This window comes from Magnolia sinica, chromosome 10 (genome assembly GCF_029962835.1).
Source record: "Magnolia sinica isolate HGM2019 chromosome 10, MsV1, whole genome shotgun sequence".
Lineage (NCBI taxonomy): Eukaryota > Viridiplantae > Streptophyta > Magnoliopsida > Magnoliales > Magnoliaceae > Magnolia > Magnolia sinica.
In genome coordinates, this window is record NC_080582.1 from 8,263,477 (window position 1) to 8,276,209 (window position 12,733).

The following is a 12,733-nucleotide window of genomic DNA, read 5'->3' on the forward strand; positions in this document are numbered from 1 at the left end:
TTTTCAATGGTAGAGGTTCAATCACACTTTTTACTGTGGTGTGGCCCAGTTGATATTTTGATATGCTTATATTTTGGGCTCAAGCCCTAAAATTATCTTTTAAAATGGATGAACGGAGTAGATAGATTAAATAAATAATAGTGGACCCCACAGAGTTTACTCAGTGCGTTACCCAGTTTAGTTTGATATATGGATAAGATTTTATCTATTGGTGATTAGCAAAGAATAAAGAATATGATTGAACAATCTTCTATCATGTAGAGCTTGCCTATACAATGAGGGTGACTGAGAAATGTGACGTCTATAGCTTCGGTGTTGTGGCACTTGAAGTGATGATTGGAAGGCATCCGGGGCAACTCATCTCCTCCTTGTCATCACCAAATAGAGATGATACACTGCTAAAGGATATGTTGGACCAACGTCTCTCCAATCCGACGGCGGAGGTTGTACACGAAGTCATATTTGCAGTGTCCATGGCCCTTGCATGCATTCGGCTGGATCCTGACTCTCGGCCAACCATGCAACATGTGGCTCAGGAGCTATCTGTTGGTGGGCCTTCTTTCTCTCTAGAGTCATTTCATGCACTTACATTTTGTCAACTGATGGATCTCAAGGTATAATTGGGTGTATGAAAATCAGTGAGGTTGTGGGCATGTAGTGGCAAGAACATTATTGCTGTGTGGCTATTGTATGAAAATAATCAACCACAGAGTTCAGTGTGTGGAATTGATGTTTATATAGAAAATATATTTCTAGAATTTGTGATAAAAACCAAAATGTAATAAAAGTAGGATGAAAGAATACAGATGTTTTTTGGTTTGATGGTTATCTTCTAACCCAAGGTTTTTATGCCCAAGAAGTTAACTCCTAGGGATTGTAATCCTTTTCTGAGATCTTTAATATGGATGGTTGAGATTGTTTTCAAAAAATAGGTCCATTCAACCATTTGATATTTCAGTGGATTGCTTTTATATATATATATATATATATATATATATATATATGTTCTCTTGCAAACCATATCCCACAGGCTACCTTGGTGCGGTCCAATTCCGAGTGCAAAGAGGAAATCAGATTGCATTATGAGTAAACTTTGTTGGGCCCACTATGAATGGATATGGTCTATCCACGCCGTCCATCTGTGTCCATCTGTTTTTCAAGCGCATTTTAATGGTCGAGACCAAAATTGAATCATTTCCAATGCTCAAGTGGACCATAGAATAGGAAACATTGGGAATAATAATTTCCACCAATGAAACCTTTCTAGGGTCTACAGTGATGTTTATTAGGCATCCAACCTGTTCATAAGATCACACAGACATGGATTGAAGGAAAACACAAATATCAGATTGATCCAAAACTTGTCGACCCCAAGAAAATTTTCAATGGTTGACATTCAATTCACACTGTTTCTTGTGGTGTGGCCCACTTGAGATTTGGATATACTTCATGTTTGGGCTTAAGCCTTAAAATTATTTGTTAAAATGGATGTAAAGAGTGGATGGAATACATAAATCATGGCGGCCCCACAGAGTTTACTCAGTACGCAATCTGCTTCCTCGCAAGAGACCAAGGCACGGATTGGCTATTGACAGGTTGAGAAGTGACGTCTCCAAATTTTGTGGCCCCCACTGTGATATATGTTTTGTATCCACACCACCATCGATATGGAGAGATCATTTCAGGGTAATATGCAAAGAATGAGTCACATCCAAACCTTCAGTGGTCCCCACCACAAAAAGCAGTGGGGAGAGTGATGCCACCATTAAGGAGGGATTAGATACTGACAAAAGATAAAGGGTATGCGGATTAGATAGTACTGGCAGGTTGAGTCGGGAGACTGGCAACTGAAGTGACATCACTAAGTTCTATGGACCCCATTATAATGTATGTGTTATATGTACAACGTCCATCCATTTGGAGATATTATTTTAAGCCATGAGCTAGATAATGAGGCAGATCCAAAGCTTTAGTGGACCCCACCACAGAAAACTGCGGGAAGATTGATGCCAACTGTTGAAACCTTGTTAGGGCCCACCATAATGTTTTTTTGAAATCCAACCTATTCAAAAGTTAACAAAGACATTAAAGAGAAGGGAAAATACAAATATAAGCTTGATCGAAAACTTTCGTGGCCTTTAGAAGTTTTAACGGTCGCATCGCTCTCCCCACTGAGGTTCACTGGAGCTTTGGATGTGACTCATTCTTTGGATATTACCCTAAAATGATCTCTCCAGATGGATGGATGGCATGGATACAAAACATATATCATGGTGTGGGGCCACAAAATTTGGTGACATCACTTCTCAACCTGTCAATAGTCAATCTGCACCCAGGTCTCTTGCGGGGAAGCACTAGGTAAACACTGTGGGGCCTGTCATGATTTATGTATTCCATCCACTCCTTACATCCATTTTAACAAATAATTTTCAAGCATAAGCCCAAAAATGAAGTATATCCAAAGCTAAACGGGGCCACACCACATGAAACAATGTGAATTGAATGTCAACCATTGAAAATTTTCTTTGGGTCCACAAGTTTTGGATCAATGTGATATTTGTGTTTCCCTTTCATCCATATCTGTGTGATCTTATGAACAGGTCCGATGACAAATAAATATTATTGTAGACCCTAGAAAGGTTTCAACGGTGGAAATTATTATTCCCAATGTTTCCTGTTCTATGGTCCACTTGAGCATTGGAAATGATTCAATTTTGGTCTCAACCATTAAAATGCACTTGAAAAACAGAGTTTACTGAGTATGCAATCCGATTTCCCCTCTTGGGAATTGGACTCCACTAAAGTAGCGTGCAGGATAGTTACCAGGAGACAATTGCTCTCTCTCTCTCTATGGGAAACACTGTGAATTTGATGGGTCCCCTTTAAATGATGAGACATCCCAAAAATCAGCCATATAAGGAACTCAGGTGGGCCATACCATCTAAAATAATGTGAAGACTTGCTTAAAACATATGAAAGCACTTGGTGGGGCCCACCTAAAATTTGGATGCGTCTGAAGCTTGGTCTGACCCCTCGTACAAGTGGGACACACATAATGGATGGGCTGGATTCCACACCTCGGTGGGCCCAACAAATGATTATGAACGTTTTAATGGGAGGATAACCCCTCTCAACTTTTGTATGTGGTGTGGCCCACAAAAGTCATGGATTGACTTGATTTTTAAGCACGAGTCCCACCATGGAATTTTGTATCTGAGTGATGAGGTAGATGTTCTGCACGCATCACGGTGGGGCCCACACAGCTTGACCTCATGGGAAGTTCACATGAGCTCGACCACAGCCATTTCATCCCATCCCATCCATGGCCTAGAAAAGGGATGGATAGAGAAAAATCAGTACTATTTTTGCATTGTAGTCTATGAAATGTTTTGGAGTTAATAAACGGTTTAGATTAATTGATTGGACTGTCCAAGTTAACATATGCAAGAACATTATACTTTAGTGCTTTGAGAGCACCAAAGCATTTCTGTTTACTATGGATTTTATGTATAAGCCTCTCCCTCGGTTTTGTTTTTTTGTTTTTTTTTTTTATCTTCATGGTATCAGGATCTAATCAACACCAAAACCTATCTGACAAATCCAATCAGCACCAAAACCCATCTTTGTCAATCCCACAATTCCTCATTTCCATACCTCCTGCCCGCCCTTTCAACACCCCTCTAAAATACATTCCTGCGACCTTTCTCAGTTATGGTGAGCTCAATCCGTTTCAAAACCCATCTCTGCCAGCAACCATCCAAAAACAAAAAACACAAATAGACAAGAATGGAAAAGGAAAAAAAAAAAAAAAACGACCTCTAACACTCCACATCTTTGGGGCATCTCAAATGGAAATGCCGACGTTGAAAATTTCTAGAGGCCCACCTCATGTTTATATGCCATCCAATACCCAATATATTACTCTTGTGGCCCACAAGAAGTTTTCAATGGTGGTTGTTAAATCACCACTGTTTCTGAGCCATGCTAAAGCCACCAAGGCCTTCATATGCTAAGCTAGTCTCACAACTCCAAAGTCTTGATCAGCGACGCAGTTGGTTCTCTAATCATACAAATGTCCCAAACTCGTTCACTCCTCAAATGGCATTTTATGGGCAACAACAACAACGCTTTCAGTAATCCTCCTCAGGATATCATAGCAACAAACAAAAATTCATATCAACTGGAAGAGGATTTCAGGCATAACACCCAAAAGAATGAAACCATGCTTATTCTGTTAGCCCCACTTCGGGCTCTCAACAAAGACGTCCTCCACCACCTGGAGAACGCCGTATGACCCCTGCAGAACGAGAGCTTTACTGTGAAGAAAAATGCCAGTACTGTTGCACGATGGGACATATCACAAAAATATGTTGGTGGGTGCCCAAAAAACCAACTCAACATGATGACATACCACAAGCTCTTGCAGCTCTCACCTTGGATAACACCATCACTGAAACAGAGTGGACCTCAGATACAGGAACCTCTAACCACATGACAGGTAAGCCAGGTATGTTAACCAATATTTGCAACTACTTTGGTGCAAATTCAGTTTTTATTGGTGATGGATCTTCTCTACCAATTCTTGGTATTGGAGATTGACGCAAGGGAGGACGTGAGGTCGAGCACCGTCTTCCTCAAGAGGATAACTATTCCGAATCCACGGAACTTCTCTGGACTCCTCACAGAGACTTCTCGAATCCACGAGGAAGGAAAGTAGAAAATAGAAATAAATTCTAATAAATTCGAAATTGATTGATGAATGATTAAAAACGAGTTCACAGCCCTTTAAATAAGGGTATCAAGCAATGGGAAAGAAATCATAATCAAACTACAACTCAAACTCCTAGAATCCGCGACTTACTATAAATAGTAAACTTACTATTTATAGACAGTCGTGATGTCTACTAGTGCGCAAGGTTTTCGGCCAAAAATAGTAAGTGTCCTATTTGGCTTCACCAAACCGTTCCCCTAATTATTCTAAGCTCTTTTCACGTTGGGCGCAACTCTTAAAGCCCAACGGATGAAGAGTTATAATCAAACTAAAACTTACTATTTATAGTAAAAACGAAATTAAAATAGGGAAACGACCGTCAATCAAGGGGTTTTTCGCAATTCCGGGCTGCGCAACCCGACGTAGTGGGTTGGTTGGCTAAAGTAGCTCGTTCTACCCCAAAATCATATATTTTACGTCAGCTAACTCATTCCGGATTGCGAGATACGCCCGATCTAAGGTCCAATGGTCCGGATCACTTCTGTCGTCGACCGGGCCTTTTCTGATCCATCTTGGCCATGAAACTGTCTGCGACCCGCTCTACATCAGAGATTCTAGCATTAAGCAAAAAAATAATACCTTACCTCTTCACGATGTCCTACTAGTTCCTGACTTAAAACAAAATTTGCTCTCTGTAAGTTAGCTAACAACTCAGTTTCCTGTAAATTGTGAATTCTCTAATATTGACTTTTATGTTAAAGATCGACAAACCGGACAACCGGTGGTCACAGGGAGGCGCAAGGGTGATCTCTATGTTCTTCCCACTTCGCAAGAGCTCTATTTTTCTCATCGATTCAAATCCGGTTCAACTGATGTTTGGCATCAACGCTTAGGACATCCTCAGTTTTCTGCTTTACAGTTATTAAAGAATAAAGGATTGATTGATGTTATAGGCACTGTAAAACCTGAACACATTTGTGATAGTTGTCAATTAGGAAAGCTTAGTAGATTACCGTTTTCCTGTTCTGAACATTCTAGTTCTAGTATTTTTTAAAAAATTCATTGTAACTTGTGGGGACCTGCTCATATTTTATTAATTGAAAAATTCAGATATTATGCATGTTTGGTAGATGACTTTTCTAAGTATACTTGGATCATTCCCTTACAACATAAATCTGATTTTGCAAATGCTTATTTAGTCTTTGAACAATATGTTATCAGACAATTTAATAAACAAATCAAGATTTTTTACTCTGATGGAGGAGGAGAATTCATAAACTCCAAGCTATCATCTCATTTTCTTTCCATAGGTACCATTCATCAAGTATCATGCCCATATACTCCAAAGTAAACAGGTATGGTTGAAACACGACATAGGATAATACGGGAACTAGGTATGACTATGTTATTTCATAGTGGTGCCCCTTTATTTTTATGGGTCGAAGCTTTCACTATCGCTGTCTACCTTATTAATAGATTGCCTTCGTCTGCTCTTAATTTTGAAACTCTATACTTTACACTGCATGACACTCATCTTAATTATTCTTCACTTCGTGTCTTTGGGTCTAAATGTTTTCCTTACACCTGGGATACACGGCAATACAAGTTTGATCCAAAAATCGTACTTTGCATCTTTGTAGGCTATAGTGATAAACATAAAGAATACAAGCGTTTTCATCCCTCTAGCAAAAAAAAATTAATCTCCCGCCATGTGGTTTTTGATGAGTTATTTTTTTCTTATAAATGTACTTAGAATCAAAGCATTATTCCTCCTACATCACATGTCATTGGCATCTTTGATTCATGGTTACCTCCTACTGACTCCAATCCTGTTGTAATGACTCAATTGCCAAGCCTTACACCACCGTGTTTGAGTCCTTTACCGGCAATGTCAATATCCCCTTCAAATTCAAAAACTTCTGCACTTTCTCTCTCCCCAACTTAAAATACAAGTCGACATGGGACCCAACAGCTCAATTTTGAACCTAAGTCCGAGATGCAGTTGGCACCCCTTGAGCACGAGTCACTCTAACTCGAGTCTGAGATGCATGAGCAACCCACACATTCTTCACAGCCTGAGTCTGAGCCCTCTCAAATAGTCTCACAGCCCCAAATTGAAATAATTCAACCTTCACAAGCATAAGCACTCCTCTCACATTCCATGGTCACTCGCTCACATAGAAGAATTGTTAAACCCAATCCAAAATATGCCTTGACTTCCTCCACATCCTCAGCCAATATCCCTCGTGAACCTCATAATATTCGATCTGCCTTAGCTCACCCTGGCTGGAAGGCTACAATTAATGGATGAGGAAGTTGAGGCTCTTCATAAAAATCAGACTTGGCAACTTGTTCCTCGCACTTCCGATATGCATGTTGTTAGCTGTGGGTGCTCAAGCCAAACTCAAACCAGATGGCTCACTAGATCGTCTCAAAGCTTGAGTTGTAGCAAAGGGGTATCATCAAGTTGACGGGTTGGACTACACCGAGACCTTTTCTCCAGTAATCAAACCTGCAACTATCTACATGGTCATCACTATAGCACTTGTTCAGAAATGGTCCATACGTCAACTTGACGTAAAAAAAAAAATGCTTTTCCTGCATAGTTTAATTTCGAAAGATATGTACATGAAACAACCTCCAGGAATGGTTGACCCTCAATATCCAACACATATTTGCAAGCTTCAAAAGGCTCTCTATGGTCTCAAATAAGCACCTCGCGCTTATGATCGGTTTAGTGTTTTTCTTCTTAAATATGGTTTCTTTTGCAGTCTAGCAAACCCATCCTTATTTATTTTTCATTCTGATTTTGGTATACTAATTCTCCTTCTTTATGTAGATGATATACTTCTCACAGGATCTTCTACTGCTCTTGTTACAACCTTCATTTAGTTTCTGAGTTCCGAATTTGCGATGAAGGACTTGGGATTAGTTAATCACTTTCTTGGGATCCAGATCTCTCAAACACCTGCTGGCCTCCACCTGTCCCAACCACACTATGCTCTTACCATCCTTGAACGAGCCAGCATGGTCGACTGTAAGCCTATGAGCACACCACTTGAAGCAAAGACCAAGACATCATCTAATGACATCTTATTGGATGATCCAAGTTACTTTCGAGGACTTGTCGGTGCTTTACAGTATCTAACACTCACACGTCCAGATCTTTCATACAGTGTTAACTATGTATCTCAATTCATGCATGCTCCTACTATCGTGCATTTAAAAATGGTTCGTCGTATCTTAAGATACGTCAAAGGGATTATTGACATAGGCTTACACTTTACTTTCAATACTACACTTGATCTATGTGCTTTTTCAGATGCAGATTGGGCGGGCTATCCCACCACAAGGCGCTCCACCACTGGATATTACACGTTTCTTGGAGGAAATCTCATCTCCTGGTGTGCAAAGAAACAACATACCATCTCTCGATCCAGCACCGAAGCGGAGTATTGTGCCATGGCCAACACTGCAGCCGAACTCACTTGGATGACATTTATTCTAAAAGATCTTCACATTCCACTTGTCTCTCCTCCGATCCTCTACCGCGACAACCATAATACTCTTCATATGACAGTTAATCCAGTGTTTCATGCTCGTAGTAAACATATTGAGTTGGATTCTCATTTTGTGCGCAAACGAGTTACACTTGGCTTTCTCAGCACTCAACACATCTCCACTAATGATCAAGTAGCAAACCTCTTCACTAAACCAATGTCCAAGGGACGTCTCAGTTACTTTCAAACCAAACTCTGCCTCCAACCTCGACACCGTTTGAGGGAGAGTATTAGCACAACTCAAACCCTGCAAGACAAGGAGACATTGGAGGATCGACAAGATAAGGAAGGTGGTGTTTGAAATTTGAAATCAAACAAGATGTAGCGCCCAGATTTCATGAAATCCTTAGATTGATTTCATGCAATCCCCAGATTTCATGCAATTTGCTACTCTATTTTTTTTTTTTTTAATACCAGTTCACTGTATTAGTTAAAATCGATCACCATTGCTTGAATACAATCACCATTGCCAAGTGTTCACATTTTTCAAACATGTCCATTATTTTTCAATTTTTTCTGGACCTACCTAATATAGTTGCAGGGTCATATTCACTGAGCAGCATTTGTGCATTTGCTGAGAATCAAGAGGGCGTTATGGTCCATTTTGTAGATAGAATCCCACGTGCGATATGGAGGACTAGCGAAAAATCCAAACCATCCATCACGTGGGCCACACTATTCTGATCTTCTGGGCCAAACATCAGCCTATTTCACTCCTCAGGTGGGGCATAGAGTACAAACGAACGGATGGCTTAAAAAATTCTAGCCGTCCATTTGGTATTTGCACTGTGGCTGCCTGATTGAAATGGTAAACAGGATGGCCCACCTGATGGAATGCTCGGATCTTTCACATTTGCAACATTGGCATGTGCCCTTGTGCATGTATAACCCAGCCCGTGAAAGGGCCCACCCAAGTTAATATGGCATCAGTAGGGAAGATCCAATCCGTCCATAAGGTGAGCCCACCGTAGATTTCCTTGGACTTAAAAATTAATCAAAAAGTACCCTCATCGGATGGCCCACAACGTACAAAACAAGCAGATGGCATTTTCTGCCGTTCATTATTTCATTCATTGTGGATTACCGGACTAGGCCTAATTTTTGCATCAGGGATCTCAAAGTGAGGCCCACCTGATGGACGTCATGGATCTTGCAAACTCATGCTATAAAATAACTTTACCAAATATCCGCAACCCTAATACAATGATCCAGCTGTGAAATTGTTCATTAGGTTCTGGCTTTAGATTTGTGGGGCCAATAGTCCAGTGATCCAAACCGTTCATATGATGGGACTTGCCCATGGACTAAATTTTTAATTGGAAAATCACATCCGTAGAATATTTAGCTTTTTAATGTTTTATCAGTTCTTTAACTTCTTTGTGGGCCACCAATTCAAAGGTTTGGGATTTTTCTATCTCGGATATTTTTCGTGCACCATCCGCGGTGGTGTCCGTAATATCAACGGTTTGGATCTGTAAAAAAATGGGTCCATAAGGCTAAAGGAAGAGATTAGAAATTTAAAATAACCTTTTGTTTGTAAAATAAAACCAGGAAGCTTGGTAATGCAGATAACTGAGCCAGCAGGAAGCTTTATGTCATCCCTAGCCTCTCCTAAAACCCTGCACATTCCATGCCACGTAATCATCATACCATGTATGTATGCATGCATGCATGTGTATGTATGCATGCATGTACATATGTATCTAGGTATGTATATTTGCATGCATGTATCCATACATATGCATGTTGTAAGTATCATGCATCTGCATATGTATTTTGTATGTATATATGTATGCATGCATATATCTGTGCATGTATGCAATTAGGAGAATGATCCCATGATATGTACGTAGAATCTAAACCGTGCATCTGGTGCAACTCTTCATTTTCACGTTACATTTAAAGAATCATCCTGATACAAAATTCAGATGGGCCACACCAAAGGGAGAGAAGTATGATCACATTTAAAACATATATCTTCACGTGTTGTGGCCCACCTGACTTTTTGAATGGCCTATTTTTCGTGCATCCCTTCAACCTTGCATTTAAACACCCGGCCGGATCCAACATTCCATGTGGAAGTTTCTATAGTGGGTCCCCCATCGTTCAGTGGTCCACCTGAGTCAAGGGATCGGGCTGGATTGTTCATCAGACGGACCACGCTTGTGTGATGAAATGGACGGTTTGTACGATGAAGTATCTATATTTAACATACACACGTGACCCACCTAATCAACGGTCTGCCTTGATTTTCAGGCCATGCAGCATAAAAAGTAGTAACAACCTATTGAACAGTCCTGATCTTACAGATGCCACGGTGGCTCGTATGCTGATGGTAAGATTCTGATTGCGACTGTCACGTCTGGCCATACACCCCTTCTGGGAAGCGGATTTCCTGCCAAAGCCTTTCACAGGAAGTTCCTGCGCTGTGAACCCATGTGGGGCCGACCGTGGTGTTTGTGAGAAATCCACCCTGTCCATCCGTTTTGTGAGCTCATCAGACACACCATAGAGAACAGTTGTGATGTGGACGGTCACCATTGCGACCTTCCAGATTGTATGGAGCCAAACTAGGTTTTGTATATGCCTTCCAATCCATTTAGAAGATATGTCCCATCAGGATGTGTGGACACCCCAAAAATTAGGCCACTCCAAGACCCCACATTTGGTCAGGTTGGGACTGACAGTGGGGCCCACATTGATATATGTGTTGTATATCCATACCATCCAACCGGTTGATAAGGTCAAAAACATCTGGATGAAGGGAGCTAATAAATATCAGCTTCATCCAGGAGAAGTTTTTAATGGTCAATCACCACCATTTCCTGTAGCATGGTCCACCTGAGATTTTGTTGTACTTCATTTTTTGGAGCCACGTCTTAAAATCAGCAGGAAAAATAGATGGACAGTATAGATATACAACACATACATTAAGGTGGGCCCCACAGTTACATCCTAGTAAAGCCAGTCCAGTCTTACTTGACTGAATCCACGCCCCTCCAAAACTTAGGTGGGCCACACCATGTGATTTTAGCGACGGATGTTGAATGTTATGCACACATCTTAGTGGGACCCACATACCATGTTGTTGATTAAGCTTATCGTACAAACAGTGCAGAGGAATGGCTTCTTTTAATCTCTGGAGATGATTTATCCGATTAAAAAGGAGGTTTGCATGCAACTAGTTGGACCTTTTGTTACTTTCCAATTAGCTTATAATTCCCAAATTGGTATGTTTGTGTGATATCTAACCCGTGCAAAAGCTTAGCCCATGAACCCACTTATCAGGTAAGCTTTAATGAGTGGTCTAACTCAATATACAAGTATCGCCGACCTAATGAGTGGATTGGAATGATTTTCATGGCTGGTGATCTTCATGGCAAAGAAGGGCCCCAAAATTTGGACGCCCATGGCCTCAAGATCGCTAGTGAGCCGACTCTGTAGGGCCCACCATGATGCGTGTATTTTGAGCATGCTGGTCCTTAGTTTTGTTATATCATTCTAGAGCATGTGCTGAAAAATGAGGCAGATCAAACGGTCATGTGAACCATACCATAGGAAACAATGGGGATAATAACATCCACTGTTGAAACCTTCCTAGGGCCCGCCATGATGTTTATTTGCCATTCAACATGTTAAAAGGTCACGAATACCTGGATGAGAGGAAAACACATATATCAGCTTCATCCAAAACTTCTTTTTCCGTTACAAAATTTTCTAGCGGTGTTTCCTGTGGTGTGGTCCATTTGAGCTTATAAAAGAATAGAGACCATCCAGTAACCTCCAAATTCATGTGGTGGTTCCTGATATGAACCGGCCTGATTATGGGGCATGGGACCTGCTGGGTGCCATACAAATACCATGGTGGCCCCACCTTGGAAGGATCTCAGATTATTAGAGTGGGGGACATGGTTCTATTTTGGAGACTGTTTATCTAATGTATCTAAAAATCGGATCCTAGGACCCGATTTTAAATCAAACGGGTACTTAATTATGATCAGATTCAGTCCATGACTTGAACTAAGAGCTATATGAGGGGAAGATTGCATGGGATCCACCACATCCAACAGATGCCGACCATTTTCACCATGGATCCTAGAAATCATTCCAATTCAAGACTTTAGTGGGCCACACCATAAGAAACGGTGTAGATCATCCCTATAATCTTTGAATTCACATGGCGTTACCCACGTGAGTTTTAGAATGAATTGAATTTTGGAGCGTCCCTTCGTCCCAGTGGGAAGACTTAGATGAATAGATGGGATGGTATATTTACATCGCAGTGGACCCCACACGCAATTTGGATGATTTATTTTTGGTCCCTGTATCAGCCATTCCGTAGTGAGGCCCACCCAATGTTTTAAATCGGTCAAAATTTTGGGCGCCGGTCCAACAAAGGTGGTACATCTGATGAACGGCATGGATCTCATTCAGATGAAGCTGCTCCATCCACATCAGCGAA

General features: G+C 40.9%; 1 protein-coding gene across 1 annotated transcript in view; it reads left to right on the forward strand.

The window, feature by feature from the left end:
* The window catches only part of LOC131257911 (protein-tyrosine sulfotransferase-like), a 90,582-nt gene that overhangs the window by 52,560 nt on the left and 25,289 nt on the right, over positions 1-12,733 (forward strand). The window contains exon 7 of the mRNA XM_058258846.1: positions 262-745. Coding sequence (XP_058114829.1) covers positions 262-279 — 18 coding nt within the window. The 3' untranslated portion in view covers positions 280-745. Of the gene's footprint in view, positions 1-261 lie in introns of the transcript that reaches the window.